General features: G+C 40.3%; 1 protein-coding gene across 3 annotated transcripts in view; it reads left to right on the forward strand.

Moving 5' to 3' along the window:
• Nucleotides 1-525: 525 nt before the first annotated feature.
• YPEL1 (yippee like 1) overlaps nucleotides 526-24,280 on the forward strand; it is a 41,597-nt gene continuing 17,842 nt past the window's right edge. The window contains exons 1-2 of one of the 3 annotated variants that reach the window (XM_050924245.1): nucleotides 526-555; nucleotides 7,622-7,904. In XM_050924245.1, the coding sequence (XP_050780202.1) occupies nucleotides 7,788-7,904 (117 nt within the window). In that variant the 5' untranslated portion in view covers nucleotides 526-555; nucleotides 7,622-7,787. Of the gene's footprint in view, nucleotides 556-1,018; nucleotides 1,413-3,081; nucleotides 4,418-7,621; nucleotides 7,905-24,280 lie in introns of those variants that run through there. The other 2 variants (XM_050924244.1, XM_050924246.1) reach the window with 2 other exon arrangements.

The following is a 24,280-nucleotide window of genomic DNA, read 5'->3' on the forward strand; positions in this document are numbered from 1 at the left end:
CGCGCTCTCCTCCAACAAAAGAGGAGGAGGAGGGGGGGGGGAGGATTTGGCGTCGCGCGCTTTCCCGGGGGTTGACTGGTGGAGCGCGCCGGCTCTCACGCTCTCCCCCTACGGGCCCACGCGCGCGCGTTCTGATTGGCCGCAGCCAACGTTCTCCGGAGACGGTTTAACTGCAGCAGCGAGGTTCAGGGAGAGGAAAACAAAACAAAGGAGCGTAGCGGCGCGGACGCCGGGATGCCTCGGCCGCCTCTCAGTCCCGAGGGGAGGAGACACGGGCCCGGCCCCCGGCTCCCCTGATGACCCTGGGCGCTGCAGCCGCCGCGGGGAAGACGCCCCTGAGCCTGGGGAGGGGGAAGGACCCCCCCGGGCGCACGCAGAGCCGCCACCTGAGCGAGGCATGAGGGGCCACTGCCACTAGACCGTCCCCTCGCCCCAGCTAGCCGCGACGGAGGCTGCTCCTTCCCCGTGCCAAGCCAGCCCCCCACGGAGGGAGGGAAGGGGGGGTCACAGCTGCGCGGAACCCGCGGGGGTCCGGCCTGGGCAGCGGAGCCGCCGGTGAGTACTCAGCCCGCGCAGCGATCCAGGCAACCGCTCCCCCAGCCCGAGGGACCCTCCCCCGCTTGGCCACCGCCGCCCCAGTCGGTAGCCAGCCGTGGCGTTTCCCGCCCGCACCTCAAGGACCCGCGGCGGCTTTCGGTGTCGGCGAGGCGGGAAGCCGAGGCTACTTCCCTGGCTTGGCCCGGCGGGCTCGGGCTCTATTTATAGCGCCTGGAAGTGACGGCAGCGCTGCCCGACCGGCTGCAGCCGCCGTGTTACCGGGCGCATTGTGAGGCTTTGCATTGCTGACCAGAGGGCAGGTAGCCCCTTCCCAGCGGGCTGGTCCGCGACCTCTTCGCCTCCAGCTGGAGCGGGCTACCTCGGCCAAACCCCGCTGGCAGGCGCCCGCCAGCCGCGGGGCTTTGTTTGCGAACAGTGGGGACGCTTCGAGCCCTTTCCGAGGTCCTGTGGTGCGGGCCGTGGGGATCGCTGCTGGGGCGGGAGGTCACTTGGCCGGGCTGCAGAGCCCTGACGGGTTAGGATCCCCCCTGCCTTACAGGCAGAGCTGTGAAATCTGCCCCCTCCCCCAGCGGCTGCTGCATAAGAGTGCCCGGGGCTGAGGCGCGGGCAGGCTGGAGGGACCGGTCTCTGGGTAGCAGGGAGAGCAGAGCTTCTCTGTGAAAAGTTACATTGTCCTGTAAGCCTCCTCGGAGATACTGTTGCAAACGAAAAGCGGCACCGTTTACGGAGGTAACTTTGCGCGCTCATACTGAGGATGAAAACTCACTTGCAAAACGAGCTTGAAATGGGAACAGACGAATACTCGCTTACTATTTAAAACTTTCCGGTAGGGAAATCAAGATCGATCTGTGGAGGTAACTTTCAGCTTAATTGTGTTTATTTTAATTTGTCTATACGCTGGCTACTAAAAATCAGGAATGAGATTTAATAGTTGTCGATATGATATATTGCAGAGTGTTTGCTTGAGCTGGAAACATGGAACCGTATCTGTTTAAATTGACTTTCCTGCATTTATTTTTTTAAAAAGAAAGTGTAATCGAATCTTAGTTTATGAACAGTGTATGTGTATTTAAAACAAAAAACCCTGTCGGGCTTGTTGGTGCCAGACAAAACATTAATTTCCCCCATTTTTTTATTGAATGGGTTAGGAGAGAGGCCCCTTAAATAGTCAGGAGCCTTGAGTTAACTATTTTTCTGCTTTATTTTATTTTTGTCATTACAATTCCGGGTGTGACTCGAGTTGATTTTACTAAGAGTGGTGGGAAAACTGCCTAGATAGTCATTCAACTGAATTAACTACTAAGTTGTCAAGAAACCGATTTTTTTTTGGTTGACTTAGATATATCTAACTTAGCTATGAATTTCTGAAAGACTGGGAATTTTAGTCTGTAGGTGTCTTGTTGCTGATGTAGGGGCCAAACTTAAATCCATTTCAAATCAGGCATGAAAGAGAAGTCAATGGTTTTATAAGCAACTCTATAAGGTAACCTCTCCAAAAAATAAGCTGTTAGGAATAACAGTGAGAAATGCTATGAAGATGGCATATTTATTAAATGTTAAAAGCTTTGAATAACTAGCTATAGATCAGCTGCTAACCTTGTTAAACAAGATTGACTAAAATGTTTAGTTACCTAGATCTGAAATTCCAGTACTAATGTCCGTTACCTGGTGGATAATAGTACTGTCCTTAGACTGCATCTCCTTTAACATGCTTCCTCTCACTGTTTGTTTACACATCCGGGAGCATGGTTGGGGACTGCCCACTTCATTAGGATTGGCTGATACTTGGCTACCAAATTTGGACATCCCATTCAGTGATGTCATGCTGCTAGATGGCAGCAGAACTGAAATTACATGATGAAATATATGAATTGTAAGTTCAGATTTAAATGCTAAATTTCTTCAAGAAATTAACATGTTTTAAGAATTGTAAACGTTGTCAGCCTCCAATAACAGAGGGATCGAGAAGCAGCATCAGTAGAATGTAAATACCAAGGTTAAACTGAATTATCTTTAATCAATGTGATATATGCCATCATGTTTGGAAACTGTTGAGATTGTTTGACTCCTAGATTTTGTCATGGTGTTTGTGTGTGCTGATCAACACCAAGCATAGTTTATTCATGGTATCTAAGAGTTGTAACTTTTGACACTACCAGGATTCTATCACTACTTTTGATACAACCAGGAGGAAGGTAAAATGCTGAATAGCTTTGATCCTGATGAATTCTGTAAATACACCTCTACCCCAATATTATGCTGTCCTTGGGAGCAAAAAAGTCTTACCGTGTTATAGGTGAAACCGTGTTATATCGAACTTGTTTGATCCGCCAGAGTGCGCAGTCCCTCCCCTCCCGCCCCCTGAGCGCTGCTTTACCACGTTATATTCGAATTCGTGTTATATCGGGGTAGAGGTATATAATTATCAGTAACCTAGAACAAGCAACTAACTTTTGAAGTATCTTTAAGGCTAGTACTTCCTGAGTCATATATGCAGTAGTTTAAAAGAATGTTAGACTGTACATATTTGCAGACTTATTTTCTTGTATTATGCTTGTGGTTATTCTGTAATCTCTTGCTTTCCAATCAAGAAAAAAGGTTAAGTACTCCAATATGTTCTTAGATTATTTGCTTGTTTTGGGACTGGGGGCTGTGTTTTCTAATTTTCATAATGTGTCATGGATACAATTTTATATTTTCTCATTATTTAGTGGCTTTTTTCTTTTTGACAACAGTGAAATAGAGTGTGTTGAGTTATTTCAACAGGGAAAAAATACGCTGAAGTCATGTGGTTCCTGCATCTTGGCATCAGAGAAACAATTTCTATTTTAACTAGCAAGTAAAAGGTTTTGCTCTGAGGGTTATTATTTAATGCTCCATCTTTTCCCAACATGATTTATATTTTGAAAACTAGTGATAGTAAAATTCAGAACTTTCTTAAAGTCAGTCAGCTAATGCTTTCAGGAATATAAATAGTAAGCCTATAATCTAATATTCAGTCCCCTTTTTGACAATAGTTAAAATAGCTTGAGTTGGTAAAGTGCTTTTATGACAAATTTTATAAAAGGAATCTGCCAATTTAAAAAAAATGCATTCCACCTAACATTGAAGTTATGAGCTGTGTATAATTTTTTTAATGAGGAAACCCAAAATAAATCAGAAACAAATGGTATTCTTTATTAATCACATATTGAATGTATGCCCTAAGGCCCCAGTCAGGATATGGGGAGCACTGTGTTGTGAATTGTACTAACATTCAAGAAGACCGTTCCTGTCTGGAAGGGCATACAGCCTAAAAGCCACAAGACCAGATAAATTGTTGGGGGAAGGGGGAGGGTTCAGGCTGTATCAGGATAGTTTACGTGCCTTTGTTACTTTGTGTTAGAGTGAGGGAGAGTGGGTGAGGAAAATAGATCAACAACACTCTCGAGGGTGGATATGAAGAGGAGGAGAGTATGGTGTTATGGAGAGAGAGAGAAGGATGGCAGGGGAAATAGGGCTGTTAACAGAGACACAGTGAGGGAGGAGTTGGAAGGAGGAGAAGGCAAACAGCCTGTCAGAAGGGACTGAAAGTGCAGATCTGATGACATCACTGCTGTCCAGTAACTGTGAAAATGCATTGCTGCAGCTCCTGCTTTCTAGAGGCCAGTCTGCAAGTGGCAAGCCTTTCCATCAGAAGTTCCTGCTATTCCTTCCCTAGACCCATATTGCTGGAGGGAAGGGCACATAGAGGCTGGTGTCTTGAATTGCACAGTTTGGAATCTGTGTAAAACTTCTAATTTTTTTACTTCAGAATTCTGTGTAAATTCAGATTTTCAGGGCAACCTGCGGATCATGGTCTTGGCTACATATCTGTGGTGTAAGTAGCAATAATATGCAATTGTCATGGTTCTTGACAATAACTGCAGTTTAGAGACCTGTGGGAAGCCGCTCTGGAAACTGACCCTAGACATGTTTGGTTTTTTCCTTCTTGGCACAGTTATAGGCAGTAGTGCTTGTTATCTGAGGAAGAGAAAATTGCATTGACTTAGTACAGGTTTGGAAGCATGCCTTCCATTTTTTTTAAAGCAACATATGAAGGACTACTTTATGAGGTGCAAAAAACCTGTGGGGTCTCTCCTCTTGGAGATGAGAATATGGTTTTGCCAAAGGAGGTCTTGGGAATGTTTCAGGGCAACACGTTTTAACTGAAGGGGTAAAAATGTCAAGTCTCTAACAAAAAGCTTCCTTTACTCAGTTTCCATCACTTGAATTTAAAAGGCATGAAACTAAAACTAGAGTTTTTTAAACAATCTGACTTTAGAGTAGAAGGAATATTTTAAATTGGTTAACTTTCAATGTATTACCTCTTGTAATGTCATTATTACACTAGTTTTTCAGTCATCATCCTAAGAGGCCTGATCAAAGCCCTACAATCTCTGTGTGTGTTTTTTACTTTAGAAACTCAGATCCTGTTTAGTCTTAGAGATCTGGGACCTGGTAAAAAGCCCAGACAGTGATTTTGGATTAGGCCTAAAGTCTCCAAATCTGAGGGGGCAGGGATATGGACAACTTTCAGGGCTTCTTAAGAGGTCATAGAGAAATAAGAGCGCAGAAGCCCCCTGCCCTCCATTTGCAGGTTACCTTTAAAAATGAAATCTGCAGAAATTGGCTTGATCCCGTCGCCCCTTCCTGGGAAAGTGGATTTTTCAAGCCCTGATGGGTTTTTGAGGGATGGTTTCTTTCTTTGCACATACATTGCACTTATCCGTAGTAGCTTTCTATAAATATACTTCTAATACTGTCGTTAGATCTTAAAATGCAATGATATTTCAGGATGTCTATGCCAAGAGAATATAATGATGCCATAGTGATGTGCATTGTAATTAATCATGTATTGAAACTGACAGGAGTAGTGGCCTACATTAAAGAATTTTTTGACACAAATCCTTGTCACTGGCAAAGATGGGGAAAGGAAATATAAAAATTTATGACAACTTAATAGGTTTTTAGTAAAACATTTTACATTGGGGTTAGGTCTACAATATTGGTGTTTATCCATGCCTTATTTGTCTAGTTGTATTTCAAATGTACCATCTTGGGCTCTGGATGCATGTTCACTCTAAAATCCATGCATATTAGGCCAACATTCAAAAACTGTGAAATGAGTTACCTGCCAGATCCTTTCCATTCTTCAAACCTCATTTTTCTGCACTCCTGTCCACCCTTAAAAACGCTTGGGGGAAAAACAGGTAGGCCTTGTTATGAACAGTGGATATGCCCTTATTTGCAACATGTTCCCATTTAAAAAAAAAAATGTAGACATCCCTCTAAGTTTTTTTTGAGGACTGTTTCCTTACAGTTAATTATGTACTATACAAATAGAATTATCTGAAGTCCTTTAATTTTATAAAATATGCACCCATCCTTTTTTTAGTTTGAGGTCAAAATTAAAAAAGAGCTGATGCATGTGGTCTTTGTGCCTCCTGAAGCAGGCATTATATGTTCATATGGTTGTTTCTCAAGACAGTCTGATTTGTGATAATTTACTTATAAATTGCTTCCTTGAAGCAATCAGTGGAATACATGTAATTCAGGAGTGTAAACTTACATTTTGTGGCAATATGAGAAGTAAACCACCTTTCTGCATTTTGAAGTGTTAACACTATTTCAGGTGATGCCTCTTCCAACCGTTGACTAAAGCAGTTGGAAAATAAAATGCAAAGTTATGTAAGGGTGGGTGGGTGGCTTTAAATGGAAAACACATTATCATGGTGGTCTCACATATGGTTTATGCTTGATATCATTTGTTTCATTGTTTTGTCAAACCAATTTCATTTAGACCTATACAAAAATAGTTGGAGTTTTAGGTGGTGATTGATTATTTCTTCCATACAGCAGCTAGTGATGGGCTGATTAAACTTTTTGTTGGGGTTTTTTTGGTTCATCAACCACAGATGAACAAATCAATTTTAGTTTCCAGCTACACTTAGGCTACTGCTTTGTTGTTAACAGGAAAGAGTAGACTTTTTTTTTTTTTTTTACTCTCATATTATATAGCTAGTAAACCGTACATGTGCTCTTTATTCTCACTTTTCATAAAACTAATAGAAAAGACCAGAAGTACAGTGAACTATTATATTGGCACTTTCATTTCAATACTTCTGGTATTGATCCATTGTACCAGCCGCATAATGATTGGTGGCATAATAGATAATCTTTTGTACAGCATCACTGAATTAGTAGTCTTCATGCTTGAATTGTTCAGTTGCTTTGAGTCACGTAATATATTAAGTAATGTTTTAGTAAACAGGTCTGTAGCTTGCAGATGCAAATTTTATTTTCAAGGTAGAAGATGATAGAAAAGTGTAGCCTTCATTTTTTTGTATATGTATATAAAACGTCACAGTGTATGTAATACGTTATTTCCTCTAAGGAGATCTGAGGATCAAGAATGTGTACAGCATTTTGAACATAGAAAACAGAATTCTTAATATTTATGTGTAGGTTGTAGAATCTGTTCTCCACTACTGAAATTTGTTAGATATTGAGATTATTTTGGTGGAGTAAGGGGGAAAATGAATGGCTGAAAGAACTGATTAGTCTTGGTGGACAGAAGACTGGTCTAAAAGGCTCTAACTTTGTAGCTGAGGAATAGTCTGATCTCAAAATAGTGCAAATTTTTGGTCAGGATTTTATTGTGTGTGTATATGCATCACATTTGACTTCAAGTTCAGTGCTTGTGAAATGCCCTGGAAGTTGAAAAAATAGACACAACTCCCCATGCCTGTATGTTCTGGAGTTTAGTTTGGGTTTATGAGTTTAGCAAGTACAGGTTTCCCACACTATTTCCACTTCTTATTTTAGTGTCTACCAAAGTTGTTGAAAAGCTAGTTCAATCTCCATCCCTTTTAGTACTTTGCCTTTCTGCTGAGACTGCTAAACAAAGGTGTCCATTGTGTTAGTGGGTTTTGGAGTTTTTTGAAGCAGAGATGGAGGTTAAAGTTCTGAAATCCAAGAGAATAGTTGAATATATTTATAAGCTATTCCTAGCTTTTAAAAAGTTTTCTCTGTTTACTTGCAGGTTGTGATTGTTTCTCTTGTGGCATCTGTGTGGAAAGTGCCACACACACTACAGAACAACAACGGCTTTTGCTTGCATTTTCCAGTGTTTTTTTTGTCAGCGAGTTCAGCAAAGTTGTAATTCTTCAAGTTCCAGCCCTGAGCTGAGTGAGGAGCCACCAGCAGAGATGGTAAAAATGACAAAATCAAAAACGTTCCAGGCTTACCTGCCAAACTGTCACCGAACCTACAGCTGTATCCACTGCAGAGCCCACCTAGCCAATCATGATGAATTGATTTCCAAGGCAAGTGATTTGTTTAGAGACTTCATGTGGGGTTTTTTAACCAAAATTGTTGTCATTGGGTCAGTACTTCCAATACGTAAGCGGTATAAATCTGATGCATACTTCCAAGTATCTTCCCAAGAGCGCCATTCTTGGGTCATAGATGCATTATACTGAGGAATGGATGTTTTCGAGAAACTTTGTGTAAAGCCCCATCTTCGCAACACCCCACGAATAACAGGTAGGTGCTACTTTTGAGATATGCCTGGTCTTTACCAGACCAGGACTAGACGTGATAAGTTTGCTAAGGAAGGAAACTGTCTGATGGAAGTATAGAGCTCAGGACTGGGAAATTATTCTTGTTAAATTGATTCAAAAGATTCATCTACTGGAGAGAGGTCACAAAATTAGCTGGTATTACACAATCCAGTGGATCAACATGAAGTCCATCACTACATTATCTAAGCCTGTCCTTCTCTCTCATTAGCATATATCATCTGGTTAATTTGTGGATCTTAAAAAACTGATTACTCTGAGGAATGTTCAAGCTCAATTTTAATTTCATAAAGAAATTCTGAAGCTTTTGAAATGATCTAGCCCTGTCCTTTTATATCCGTTATTGACAGAAACTAAGACTCCATAATCATGTAGTAAAATTTAATACTGAGGAAAAAATATAAAGTGACAATTGGTGCTTTAAGTCAAATTAAGTTTCTGATGGGGCACCCTGTAAGTATTTTCTAAGGAAAAAATTCAATTCAATTTTCAAACTTTGGGGTTTTTTTTTTTAATGGGTGTGTGTTGGGGATGGGGGAAAGGATGAGACTTTCTCTGCTGATACTGTGTCTTCAACAGGTAGAGTGGTTGAGCCAGAGAACATTCTTCTTGGGGCCGTCCCTTATTTCTTCCCATCTTCTCTGTCCCCCGCCATCATCACCCTGTGTTGCTCCTGCCTGCTGGTATCTTTAGCAGCATTGAAGTAAAGCTGCTTCCTTGAGGAGTCCCAGGAAGTAAAGAAGCCACTCCTTTTAAGCCACCTTCAGTCTTCCCTAGTCCTGTGCAGAGGCCTGGGGAGTGAAGGAGGTTCCTTGAGCCACACACCCCTTTACCGCCACTTCAACCTTTTGTGCTCCTCAGCTCCATGTACATCTCCTGGGAGGAGATGAAACTTCTGGCTCCAAACACAAATGCCAGTAGATTTGCTGCAGTATTGCTTGTAGATATCCTCTTGCAGGTCTGCTCTTCTCCTCTTCCATTCCTCCTGTTTTCCCCCCCCCCCAAAAAAAAAGGGGGGGTGAGTGATGTGCCGTGCTAATGCACAAAGCAGGAAGTATGACTGATCAAATGCAAAAGATTGAAACTGACTATATACAAAGTGCTGTCCAAAGCATACATTTATTAAATTCAGAAAAGATACAAGCTCTTTAGTTCTAGTAATCATAAATATTGCTTTTTAAAAAAACTGTAGGAAAATACAGGCAGAAATGTGACTCAAATTTCTTTTAATCACAAAGAAAAATATTAAGGTAAGAATCACCTTTTCTTCAACAACACTCCAATATAAATTTCAAGAAGGAGACATGACTTCATTATTAAATACACACTGTAAGTAAGTGGAAGGTTAGATTTGAATAATTGAGAGGGGGAATGTTTTCCAAATCTATGGAGTTACTGGGAATTGTATTTCATACTAAACAAATGGAGGAGGAGTATGGCAAACTTTTTACCAGCAAAGTTCAGAAAGAAAACTAGAACACTGAACTTTTCAAGAAAAAAATGAGATCCACCACATGTGGTTGGTATCTAACTTCTCATCTAATAGACTTTTCTAGGGTAATCTAAATGTGATGCAACAAGCTCTTTAGTTTGACAGTATTAAGGTTTACCATAATTCCCAGACAGGCAGATATGTATACGGATTTTGAAAGAGGTCTTGATAATAAGAATATCTCTTGAATATATGCTCCAGTTGGATCATAGGTTCGTACTACAACTTTAAGTTGTCTAGAAAGGATTAAAAACCTGAGACCTTAAAACTTTGAAGAGGGGTTATTGAGCATATGGAGATATTTTTAAAAAGATGTAAGTCCTGTGTGTTCAAATAAATTTAGCCTAAGAAATGTCTTCCAACCAGGAAGGATTCGGATATATAAATATAAAGTCTCTTGTTTAATACTGGTTTCCTATTCTCCAGTGAAGGTTTCTCTAAACCAAGCTTCCAAACTTTAAAAGTTGGCAGATTGGCAAGCCAGCAAAATCACATTTACGGCCAAGATTCCCTGAACTCTGAGTTTCCTGCCTTTTTCATGTTGTCACAGTCTGTTGGTATATATTGTGTGTCAAATCTAGAAATGCATTAAACGCGAGGTGTATTTTTGCTTGTAAATAAAAATGTACTTGATTCTTTGCTGCTTTCTGACATACTATACTGCTATAGTTGGGACCTGGGCAATAAAGGCAAATGAAAGGAAAAATGTTCAATTATTTAAAGCTCAGCATGTGTGAGAGAGGGACTTTGTAAGAGTGCGTAGACAAATATAATGTTGTGTGAACGCTTTACATTTTGAGGAGGGGGCGTTCTTTCAGCACAGAATATTAATTCCCAAAGTGGAATCTTGTAACCTGTAAGCCTCTACGACACATAGTGCACCCACTGGGAAAATGAAGAGATCACTACTAACTTAAAAAAAACAAACCTGTAATTGTACTGTTAGCATCGAAGGTTAAAATTCTATCTTAAAACAGACCATTAACATACTTGAATTATATATTTAGGCACTATATTTAGAATTATACCCAAGCATAATTGGTAGTTGTAACTCTGAATTTTCTTCTGTCATTCTTGCAAACCATCCCTCCTTCCTGGATCTTCTCTCCAGTGTAGTGCTCTCTTAAATCATATATTCATGTTCCTATTATTTTAATGAATACATCTGGTGAGTGTAGCAACAGTGAAGATATTTTAAACAAAAAATTACTTCACATAATAAAAGGCAATGAGGTGATTCTGTACTCCAGAGACTGTTGGTATACATTTGCCATCTGAAGCTAAAATATTTGACTTTGATTGTAGAGAATTGCAATATATAAATATGCTGTACTGCAGTCTATGAATTGTATTGAAGAATAGTTCTTTGATTGAAATCCAAAGAAAAGAGTACATGACTTAAAGACCAACTATTAAAATTGTCGCGTCCTCATTAATAGAAAATTAAATGTGAGCTATAATTTTATGAATACTACTCAGTTGTGGATATAACATACGAGATGTTAGGCTGTTTAGATTAAAAGGAATAATAGTTTAACACTTATGCTGCCTGCTCCACCATTTCTTTCTTGAGAACATATTTTGAAGTGATCCATGGGAAGCATGTAGATGTTTGTGCTGTTTTAGCATGTATTTAAAAAAGACTGTAAAAGAGACCTTGTAAACCCTCCCCTGCTGGTTTTTTGTATTGACATTTTCTGGTTGTGACTTTCTGTTCGTTCTTAAGTACTAGAACTCCTGAGATTATGATGTTTCAAGAGATTGAAACAAGGAAATTAGTGGTGGGGAGAAGATAAATTGCTGAACTTTTTTTTTTTTTTCTTTTGAGACTTATTTTTAACTTTAGAGAGAAGCTAGCCTAGCAAGAGATTCTGTGTCTCTGTTGCTTCTGTTCAGGGCTACACAATCCTACTCCAGATTGCTAGTTTTTCAAGGCTTCCTCAGTGAAAACAGGACAAGTGAGACTTGATAAACAAAACACAGCACTTTCTAAACTGCTCTGTGGTGCTGGTGGCTCGTTTCCAGCAGAGAGAAATACTTGCTAGAGGACATTGTGAAATGTCTTGTCCTTTTTAAAAAATCAAATAGATTTAAAGACAGCTATACAGTAACACCTCACTTAACATTGTAGTTCCTGAAAAATGCAACTTTAAGCGAAACAATGTTAAGTGAATCCAATTTCCCCATAAGAATTAATGTAAATGGGAGGGGTTAGGTTCCAGGGAAATGTTTTTCACCAGATAAAAGACACACACACACACACACACACACAGTTTAAGTTTTAAACAAACAATGATGATTGTGAAGCGTGGTTGAGGGGGTGAAATCAGAGGGTGGGATATTTCCCAGGGAATGCCTTACTGCTAAATGATGAACTAGCACTCTACTGAGCCCTCAAGGGTTAACACGTTGTTAATGTAGCCTCACACTCTACAAGACAGCACAAATAGAGAGAGGGGAGACAGCATGGCAGACTGAGACACCCTGTGTGTAAAAGAGATGCGCATTACTCCTTTAAGTATGCTGACCCCACTCTAAGTACATTGCCTTTTTAAGTAGATCAGCAAGTTGAACCAGCAGCTGCTGCCAGCAAGCTCCCTGTGTCCTGAGCCCTGTCATTGCCCCCCTGCTCTATGGACATGGGGTAAGTGGAGAGCAGGAGGGAGGGGGACACCCTGACAATAGCCCCCTTCTCTCCCTCCTTCCCCCTCCCCCCCCCCCCCCCCCCCCAGTAAGCAGAAGGCTCCGGGGAGCAGCTCCAAGGCAGAGGGTAGGAGCAGCACATGGCAGTGGGGGGAGGGACAGCTGAACTGCTGGCAATTGATAGCCTGATGGGTGGCTGCTGCGCAGGGAGCTGATTGGGGGGGGGGGGGGGCTGCTGGTCCACCTTGGTTCCAAGCCTACACCAGCTAGCTGCAACTGGATGCTCTTTCTGCAAGCAGTGGACAAAGCAGGTGGCTGCCAAACAATGTTGTAAGGGAGCATTGCGCAACTTTAAATGAGCATGTTCTCTAACTGATCAGCAACGAAACAAAGTTAACCAGGACGACTTTAATTGAGGAGTTACTGTATTTAATTTCCTATTACTTTTTCATGGGTAATCAATTATTATAGCTTCCACAGTAATGCTTGTTAATACAAAATGGGAGGGAAGGTAGTCCATGCTATGATAGACTTAGGGATCCCTGCTCTAAAGTGTTAGAGCGCCATGGTGGTAGTTGTAGTTTTTGATTTTTGTTTGTTTTTAAATTCAGCCCTACTGTCAGAGAAAAGCTAAAGGACCTAAACACTTTCCCTCACTCCAGGCCTCTTTTCAGTTATGGTATAGAGAAAAATTCTCTTTTGTAGTTTACATTTCCTCTAGCTCTAGACAGCTATAATGTATTTCTGAAGTGGCTTTGTCTTCATATATATATAGTTTTAACTCTAACTGTCTCTCAGTTTATTTTGAGTGAAATGCTATACTTGTTAACCAAAAGCTGAATTATCCTCCCCGCCCCCCCCCCCAAAAAAAATTGAGTCATTTTAATTTTAAGGCAAACTTCCTCTTTTCCAAATATAAAAACAGCAAGCATGCTCCCTCTCTTTTTTTTGCTAAAGCCTATCTGCCAGCCTTCACTGGAGGACTGTGTCCTCCTTTGTGCTGTAAGCAGTCAGCTGAAACAGTTGCCAGTTAGGAGAGCAGTACGAAAATGATTTGGCCCTTCATTTTACTGCCAACAGTTCTGCCAGTCCTCTCTGGACAGTATTTTCCTGCCTTTTGGCCTATTCATGTAGAACTTTCTATATCTTTCCCCTTTCTTCCCTACCCCCTTGGCCACCTTCAATAGAATGTGCTAATTTTTGAGAGGCACTAGCAACTACCTATAGAAACAAAAAATTATATTGATTTTTATTCAGATTTGAACATTACTTTTGGGGGGAGGGACGGGCATTCAGACAGTGAAGCATTTTTCTGTCAGCTGCTCCAGTAATGAGTTATGTAGCTATACTGTGGCTGTTGGAAACACACACAAACAAGGACAATCTCTGCAAAGCCAAAGAAATCTAAGATGCCCAGCATGTGGGTTTCAGTTGCCCTCTTTACAGGTTATACAAGCCTTTTCCATTAGAAAGAGGAAGACCCAGCAGAGAGCTATCTTCAGAGAAACCACAAAGCTGTCCTTACTCCAAATCTCATAGACATGTGGAAATCCAGATAGATAAGGCCCCTTAACAGGCAACATCCCAACACAGATGACTCAAGCCACCAATAATATGGTAAGCAAGCACTCTTGTAATAATCTAGAGACCAGAATGCATTAGTAGTTTGCCTTATGAAGTACTTACATAGATTGAGACCATCTTTGAGTGTAGTTTTATTTAAGTAGTCTCCTTCCCTACAGCCTATGGAAAGCTTGGATTAGCCACAGGCTACTTTGAAATCCAAATCAAATAAGATGCTCATGACTAGTAGAGCAGTCTCGCTGCTGCGTTCTCCATTCTAATCTTCCTTCTCTGTATGTTCTCTTCCTTGTGTTTCCTCCCCCCGCCCCCGCAATCTTCTTCTGGGGGTGGGGAGAGAATCCAGAATTTAAAATTGGTCAGAAACATCTTAATCTCTAACAGTCTTTTCCACCTTCTTTACTGGGGAAAGTAATTTTATTGACTAGACCAAGAGCAGTCTCAGGATAGACTGTTTTGAGGAGAGGGTTGGGTTGGGTGGGTTTGGGTTTTTTTTGGTTTTGGTTTTTAAAATGTGTGTTCGCGTGCACAATAATGGTTAATCCTGACCTCTGAGCAAAATAGGACTTGTCTTTTTCCGTCCTTACAGTGTACAAGAAATGCCTGAAAATTTCTCCTCTTCCCTCGCGCCCCCATCTATTTTAAAGTATGTATATATTTTCTTTTTCTTTTTTTTTTCTCTTTTAACAGAATATTCAGCACTGTCTATATTTAAAGGCTGGTGACTGGAGAAATAGTGACATCACAAGACCTAAGAGTGCAAGTTCTTTAAGTGACAGAGGAAGGGATATTTTTAGTGTATTTTAAACTTTGTTTTTTGTTAATTCCCATTAAAATTCAGTGACTGCCCTTTTAAGTTACTGCTTTAGAGCTCACAATAAACATTTTGAGGCCTCCCTCATATCCTTTAGCAAGACCAGGCTTGATACTTACGTCATTTCTAAGATTTTTATTTATTTATTTTTAAAGCAAGAAAAACAACACTGAGTGGAGGGAGTGCCTTTCAGTATACTGCTTCAGTATGCAGTTTTTAAAAAGCAAAAAGGGAGATACAAGCCCATTATTTAACAAAATCCTTTGGAGGGCATTGATTTCATTGAGGGTCCTGTAAAGAACTCTGAAAAGCAAATAATACTGTACGGCCAGCTCATATATAAAAGGAAAATCCCTTTTAATCAAAGAACACTAACAGGCACTCTAATAGTCTGACCTTGAAACATTAAGCTGTTAAAAACAAGTTAGACCACATTCTAGCTAACGTAGATAAGACTGACTTGCTTTTTTGGTCAAGGACATGCTGATCTTCTCCAGGGATCTTCCAAAAGACTAGACTGACACAGTAGAGAGGTCTTTCAAAACTTTAAGCTTCAGCATTAGATTTTTAAACTTCAGTGGCTTCCACAAGATTAGTTACAGCCCTTCTCACCTTGTCTGGTGATTTTAAATAAATTTGGAGCTCAGTACATAAATGCCATTTTGAAGACAATTGAGAAAAGGTGACTGAGAGCAAAGATGCTTTGTAGAAATCGTTATTGAGGAACTTCCTTATTGATGTGACTATGAAAAGCAGATGTCCACACAAAATGGCTTTTAGCAAGAGCTAATATTATAGTAGGCAGAACTTTGGTGAAAACCTAGATGAAGCTTAGGTAAGCATGTCTCACTATCATGAAATGGAGTAATCAGACCATACACCTAGCTCAGATCTTCCCATAGGCCAGTGTGGCAAACAAATTACCACAAGCTACCTGGAAAACAGAAGTGGCTAAAGGTTTTAAGCACTCTTCTCACCACTTCAGTAGGAAGACAAGAGACTAATTGGGATGTCCTTGGTTTTCAATCTGTAGCTATAGGAGCTGGGCTATCTGATTAACTTGCACGGTGAATTAAATTACATCAGACTAACAGATATTGGATGTGAAAGCTTACGTTAATATTTTGAAATGATTAATACTCCAAGAATGAAGTTCCTGGAATCTCCAGTTTCTTTTCCCACCCTTGTAAAACACTTTTTGAAATCTTTGATGGCGGGCACAAGAACAAGAAATTCTGGGGGTGGTCATACTCTTTGGAATTTCACATGTGCACAAACAAAAAGTGGAAGGCTCAACAGAAGAATGAAGAGGTACAAATTCCTGATGAAAATTTGAGAGACAAGGTGGGTGAGGTAATATTTTATTGGACCAACTTTGATTGGTGAAAGACAAACATTCAAGCTTAAGCAGCTCTTCTTCAGGTCTGGGAAACATACTCAGACTGTCACTCCTAAATGTAAGGTGGAACAGATTGTTTAGCATAAGTAGCACATATTTCAAGGTACTGTTCAAGGTGAAGTGGTCCATTAACACCCCTCCAGTCACCCTACAGTCTGTTTCCCTCATCTCAATCAGTCCATAATCTTAGCAGACACTTATTGGTCCCCTAGCAAAGATCAGAGAAAACATCTCCAGTATTTGTTGTTAATTTGGAAAAAAGCTCCTTAACCCTAACCCATACTTTTAGCTTGGAATATTGATACATATCTGGGAGAGGAAGGGCCTTCCTATCAATGGAAAGAATAACTGAAGGAATCTACAAGACCAGTCAGCCTCCTAGAGCCTTGATTTGACCTTTTCATAAGGCTTCTGGGAGTGATCATCATGGGGCTATCGATAATTTCTTGGGCCTTTCATAAACTGTTGCTATTATATAACAGGTCATCTATTTGATCTCTTGGAAATATATAAGGGGAGTATTCTAAAGAGTTCTGTTGTAGATCGAAGCAAGGATCATTAGCTCAGCCAGTGCATTCCTATAGGGTGAGGAAGCTCATTGAAAGAGATGTCCAGAAGTTAGCAAGTGCCTATTTCCTAAGTCCATTCACATACAACACCGAATATATTGTCCAGTAGGAAGCATTTGGCCCTAGATCATCAAGGTATTTAGACTCCTAACTTCTGTTGAATTCAATGGGAATTAAGACCCTAAATAGCTTTGAGGATCTGGCCTTAGAGCATTTCTCTGCTGAAAGTGGCAAGTTTTTTAATTAAATAGGCAGAAATAAAATTCATCCATAAGGGCAGTACACATGTAAGGGAAGACCAACATAGTAGACTGGTTAAGGAGGACTATAATGTAAGGGAAATGTCCCAACAGACCACTATTAAATCAGATAGTTATTCTGTAGGAGAAACCATAGGTAGACTTGTTTGATTCAAATGAAAATGTGATGAGTTTCTTAAGGACAAGTTATCACTGAAAAGGTCATGTCAACTTCTGTATGCTTTTTCATTCATCCAGGAAGAAGGGACCGAGGGTAACAATAGATTTCCACTTGCTTAAAGATAAGGCTCTCTGAGAAAATAGGACTTTTTGTGGTAAAGCTGTTCAGGATGACTGACAGATTAAATCTACTCATGGAAGACCTAGTACTCCATCAGAACCTACTCTTTCTCAAGATGGCTGCATGGTTGTTGAAAGAGAGACAGTGGGGGGGAAAAAAAGCAAGATTATTCTGATTACATAATAGACAATAGCTTTGTTTCTAGAAAATCATCTACAATGCCAGAGTATACTAAGATTTGGAGATGTTTGTTTTTCTGCCATAAGACATGCCTGATTGATCTCAGATCAATTATCAAGCTGATAATTTTACATGATTCAAATGGGCCCTCAATACTGCTTCTGCTAAGGTCTACAGGTTGAATATTTTCCTTTTCTGTTTAAGACCAGCAAAGTTAAGCAAAGATCCCCATGTGAAACATTGCTGAAAGACTAAGTATAAAAGCCTTCAAAAGCTTTTTTGTATACTCTTCTTGGAAGCTTAATTTTTGTTGTTAATCCCCCTAATTGTATCAATTTGAGCTGATCAGCTCAGTTTTACTTGATCTTCTGACTGTCCAAACTGCCCTTTATGATTCTCTTTGCTCAAGTATGCTTTGCTCTTGCAGTTGGTTGAACATCACTGTTCCATAAGATACAATGACAAGACAATGATATGTACATTTCCAGGAATCAGTACACATTTAATTTACTTCAGTGGAAGTTACTTGCATCTTCTGTTGGGAAAATAGGACCCTTGGATTTTATCCCAACGTGAATACAGAATTCAATTCTTCCAAGGAATTAGTACTTCTACCCTACTATGGTTTATGAGAAGGAGAAGTCTTGGCAGAAACTAGATGTCAGGAAAACAGTTTTATCCTAAGTTATTTAGAAAGGCTGCTTTCTTCATCCTTTGCATTTTGGCTGGTGGGGATGGGAGGAGAATTTTCCCAAGTCGACTATTACAAAGTAATTGTGACATTTTAGAATGTTCCAAACCCAGAAGTTTCTCTCTCCCCTCCTTTATGGCATAAGGAATATTCTAAAAGATAATTGGTCACCTTGTGGGCTGAAAAGACCTCTGCGCCTCCTGAAAAATCCATAAAGGGCTCCATTCACAACATTCTAAACTGGAATCTTCTGCCCCAGATGCACCTTTTTGTGAGGAAAGGGAGACATCTGTTTGTCAGAAGCATGACTTTAAATCCTCAAATTAATCTTTGATTTCTTCAATGATTTTTTTTTTTGAAGGGTCATGGGAGAGTTGTCATAGCTAATTCTCAAGACCCCAACATGTTTTAGCCTAAGAAGATAATTTTGTCTTTCCTATCAATTTGCCTACTTCCAGAAATAATGCCCGCCAACCCTGTGTACACTGATAGTTTTTAAGAGTGGACTTCTTCTAAAATTAAGTTTTGCAAATTCAACTTTCATTAGACTTTTTTAGTTTTGGGTGTAATTCCATCTACTGTTCTATTAAGCAATCATTAATCTTTGGAGTATATCCATTTGGTATGAAGTCCTTTGGTGACTCTGCCCTGGTAAGCAGCTAGAACAGAGCTATCTCCAGTTGCCCTCATATAGTGTGAGGAAAGAGTTATATCTAGGGAGAACTAGCAACTAATCTTTATAAGAGAAGAAATTAACCGGTATGACAAATTTTCCTTTTCCCTCTTTTTTTCCGTTAATACTCTTAATCCTCTGAGTAGTTGTCACTACTTCTGTGAAGTGCCAAGGAATCTTTGATATCCAAAAGTGATAAAAGACCTCTGTTCTACAGCTTATCCAGAAGGTATTGCTTGCAGGATCAGTCAGCTGTTGGTCCAGTACTGACTGAAAGGGAAGAGTACCACCCACTGAATTATCAAGTTTCATTTCTTGCAACACATGCGTTTTTTTTGTTTTTTTTGGAAATATTGTATCAGAACATTGACTCCGCCTAGTTTAGTTGATCACCATCTAAAATAATATGGTAGATGAACATTTTGCATTTCTTATCTGACTGTTCTTTACAATTCTGCATAACAAATGAGGAATATGTACTTATGAATAACTAACAGCAGTATGCTGTTATCAGATAGTGCCACTATGTTTAATGACTTCCTCTGTCAAACTTCAGAATTGTTCATAATGCCTGCAGTAGTCCTTGGTAGGACGTGGTAGACATCTTTCATTCCACTAAAGTCATTTTCTGTGCAGCCACACGTTCTAGTCACATGACCTAGTCTAGTGTGTGTTGTCTGTGGAGCAATATAACTAGCTTGATATGCTTTTTGCATCAGGATAAAACCACCTGGTTGCCTTGAAGGGTGTACATAGAATTGTTTGCTTAACTGCAATTTCCTTTTCTCCTGGGCAAAAATAGTTAACCTGATGCTACAACAGAGGTCATGTGACTTAGGAGTGCATCTCATACCTAATTCTGCAAAGAGCTTCACTTGCAGGTATGTATCTACCCTTTTAAAACATTTAGAACTGCTTTATAACGTACTGACTATGTAGTGCAGTACTTACCAGTTGTATGACATGGCTACAACAAGCAGTTATCATAGACTGTAATAGGCTTACTAAATATATTTAAAAAAATCTTACTATTGACTGAATATTTGTTTTTAATGGACATATCTTAGACCTGCCCAATGCTATGAAACAGCAAGAGAGAGGGAACTGAATGGAGTTACTGTGTAGAAATGGACTCTTGTTGACTTTCTGCAAAACATGAAAAAGCTTTGGAAGTATAGAATCATAGAAATGAAGGTCTAGAGTGATCCATGGGCCATCTAGTCCACCCCCCTGCACTGGGCCAGGACCAAGTACACCCGGACCATCCAGGATAGATGTTTATCTAACTTACTCTTAAACACCTACAGTAACGGGTATTCCACAGTCTCCTTTGGATGTACTCTAACTATAACTTTGGTTGTCATTGTGTAGGACTATCAGAAAGCAGAGCTGCAATACATTTGCAATGTAACCTTCAGTAATGTTTAAAAACAGCTTCCCAGCTGCAAAGTAAATATCTGACTTCTTAGGCTGGATTTTGAGTACTGTCTCATAATTGATGGCACACTTTATCATGAATCTCAGCTCCTGTCTATTCCTGCCACTTGTAATCCATCTTTTCTGAATAAATCAGAAGCTAAGCATGCCAACATGACCATTCTGAACATGAGGTACTGTAGTTGCTTATAATAGCACATGTTTGGTACTTAACATCTTGAAAGTGCTGAACAAGCATTATGGACTATATGTTTGCAGTGCACTGATACAATATCCTCCATAGAGTGAGGTTTATATACTGATTAATGCTGGAGATTAGTCATTTACAGTTATAGATTTAGTTCTGCCACTGAAGTGTCATTTCTCTCTCCCAGTCCTTGGGGAAGTTACTTAAATTCCCTCTACCTCAGCTTCCCAGTTTGTAAAATTGTTATATATTTGAAATAGAAACATGAAAAAAGATAACACAATGGAGAATAAAATTAATGGTGTTATGCATAATGAAATTACTATCTGTGAGCAAACACGCTAATTGCTAAAGTTGTAGTTTATCTGCAGCTTCAATGCTAAAATAAGCTGCTCTTTGAGTGTCCTCTGCATATTCCCACTCATGGGATGTGCTGGGAGGTGCAGTTGTGATGATGGAACCGTCTTGTAGCAATGCTTGTTGGAGTATTGTTGGCCTCTCCCACACTTTACCTCTCAGATCCTGAATATTCTTAGTGTGAGGCTATAAAAGAGGGCTTGGTACTCCAGCTACCTCATTTCTTTCCAACAGCAGCAGCAGATGGCCATAAACCTGACTAGATCCATCAGATTTAGATCTTCTCTGTAAGAGAGAGCCATTGCCATAGCTTAATATTATTAGGTGTCAGTTCTGGTGTTAAGGTTAGTTACTCTGTTTCTTGTTTGTTTCTAAAAGTTCAATTTCATATTTTAGTTCATATCTTTGGTTCCGCTCCCCAGATCCGTGGTGGTTATGATAGCTGAAAGACCTGATTTCAAGAGGTGCGCCTCTTGTCCATCACCCTTCTGATGATGATGGCTTGTTTAGTAATAAAACAGATGAAACACTAAAGGAAACTAAAGATGCAAGATCATTGGGTGTCTCCCAACTGCAAGAAGAAGGACCTCAGGATCTGGCTTTGGGTATCATAATAGACCCTTCTGCTTCCTTGTCTCACTTTTCCCAAAGGCATGACTTTCAACAACAGTAACCACTTCCTTCACAGTGACAAAGGAGGAGACAGTATTTTAAACCCAGAATGAAAGGGAAGGAACTTTCAGCTTAGTCTTCAGGATTGAACGTTGGCCACCTTTCCCACTTTGTCAATGCTTAGCGTTGCAGCACATCAGACAAATAGATTCTGGTGCTAATAAAAGATGGATATGTCATTCAATTCAATTCCCGACTCCACCTAATTCTCCTCCTTCCCCTCTCACAAGACCTTTTTAAGATTGGAGGTTCACTCCCTTTTGGAAGCAGGAGGAATAGAGAAGGTGCCAAGGGAATTCAGAGGTCAAAGTTCTTTCTACCATATCAGAAAATATTTGGAGTAAAATGTAGGGCTTTATCCCATATTAGATCTATAGAAGCACATTTTCTTTATCAGAAAGTTCTAATTCTGCATGTTAATACTACTATCCATTATACTTTTGCAAACTACCCAAGATTGTTTTCAGCTTGTGAACTGAAAGTTGCATACTTCCATATTTCCTTCAGACCCAGACACCACAAGCACCTTCATTTTCTGATTGAACAAGACCAATTCCAGTACAAAGTCTTACCTTTTGACACATTTGCTGCTCCCTGGATATTTACAACGTTTCTAGCCATAGTAGCAGCTCATTTAAGATGCCAGGGTATATCCATTTACGCTTATTTAGACAACTGGCTGATCAAAGCCTAATCAAAAGAAGGCCTTTCCAAGGACATAGCTTATACCTGTTCCCTCCTCAAGATGTTAATAGCTTATTAAAAAAAAAATTCTGCCTACTCAAAGGATTCACTTTCTAGGATCAGTTCTAGGGTAGGCAGAGCCTTTGTGCTAGAAAACAGATTTCTGAAGCTTCAATGCATTATAGCAGTGCATCACCAGAATCCTACTCTGAAAAAAAGATTGATTGATTTATTTATTTTATTTACAGTTCTCACGGGACTTTTGGCTTCAATCACTTATAACTTTTTATTCTCAGCTCAAGGTGAGACGTCTTTAACAATAAATTACAGACCAAATGCAGACAGCATATATACATGATTGACCATCCCATAAAAGATATTTCTGTTCTTGACATGACATGGTGGACTCAGTGTTGCAACATTCTAAGAAGGGTAGCTTTACCCACCATCTCCATTGGAAAATTGCCTCAGATGCTTCCAACCAGGGACAGCAGCACATTTCAGCAAATTAACAACTGTAGCTAGCCCTTGGAATTCTCAAGAAAAGATACTGCATATAAATATCTTTGAATTGAAAGCATTCTATTGTGCCCTCAAATCTTTTCTACCTCAGATCCAAAATAAGGCAGTACAGATCTTCATAGACAATATAAGGGCAATATGTTACATGAACAAACAGGGAGAGATTGACTCTTCCTAGCTGTGCCTGAGACAACAGCCTGGTGGGCCAACTGAGTAATCATGAGGATCCATAGGTCTGGAACCTGGGTCCACATTGCCACTTGATAGCCCCGGTGAAGTGATGAACAATGGTCTGTGTCCCTTGTGTGCTCAAGCACTGCTGGATGTCCTACCCATGGAGACCATAATGAACTGGTCCCTACTGCATTCCCTGATTACATAAGAAGAGCCATACTGGGTCAGACCAAAGGTCCATCTAGCCCAGTATCCTATCTTCTGACAGTGGCCAATATCAGGTGCCCCAGAGGGAATGAACAGAACAGATAATCATCAAGTGATCCAACCCCTGTCATCCACTCCCAGCTTCTGGCAAACAAAAGCTAGGGACACCATCCCTGCCCATCTTGGCTAATAGCCATTGATGGACCTATCCTCCATGAATTTACCTAGTTCTTTTTTTAACCCTCTTATAATCTTGGCCTTCACAACATAGACTTTAAGGTCAGAAGAGACCATTATGATCATCTAGTCTGACCTCCTGCACAATGCAGGCCACAGAATCTCACCTACCCACTCCTGTAACAAACTCTGGCAAGGAGTTCCACAGATTGACTGTGCATTGTGTGGAAAAAATACATCCTTTTGTTTGATTTAAACCTGCCTATTCATTTCATTTGGTGACCCCCTAGAAAGCATAAATAACACTTCCTTATTTACTTTCTCCATACCAGTCATGACTTTATAGTCCTCTATCATATCCCACCTTAGTCATCTCTTTTCCAAGCTGAAAAGTTCCAATCTTATTAATCTCTCCTCATATGGCAGGTGTTCCATACCCTTAATCATTTTTGTTGCCCTTTTCTGAAACTTTTCCAATTCCAATATGTCTTTTTTAAGATGAGGCAACCACATCTGCATGTAGTATTCAAGACGTGAGTGTACCATGGATTTATATAGATGCAATATAATATTTTCTGTCTTATCTACCCCTTTCTTAATGATTCCCAACATTCTGTTTCCTTTTTTGACTGCTGCCATGTAGTTTTGTATCATCTGCAGATTTTTGCCCTCTTACTGTTTTACCCCTTTTTCCAGATCATTTATGAATATGTTGATTAACCCATTCACACTACAGTAGAACCTCAAAGATACGAACACCAGAATTACGGACTGACCGGTCAACTGGACACATGGCAATCAGGCAGCAGCAGAGACAAAAAAAAAACAACAACCCCCAAACCAGCAAGTACTGTACTTTACCCGTATTGCATCTTAAAGGTAGGCATATCTGAGCTGCCTATCCTCACCCCCGCGCCCCCCACTTGCCATGCGTGGGGCAGTCACTTACAGGTAGGAGGTGAAGATGCTGAAGTTCACAGGCATAGCTGTGAGCCCCTGAGCAGGCAGAGCAGGAGCAGCACTGGGGTCTATGCCACTTTCCTGCACTGGCAAGGGGATACTCCGAGTCCTGGAAAGAAGCTTCTCCAGCCCAGCTGTTGATGCTGCAAGGAAGCTGCCAGT

This window comes from Gopherus flavomarginatus, chromosome 15 (genome assembly GCF_025201925.1).
Source record: "Gopherus flavomarginatus isolate rGopFla2 chromosome 15, rGopFla2.mat.asm, whole genome shotgun sequence".
Classification (NCBI taxonomy): Eukaryota; Metazoa; Chordata; order Testudines; family Testudinidae; genus Gopherus; species Gopherus flavomarginatus.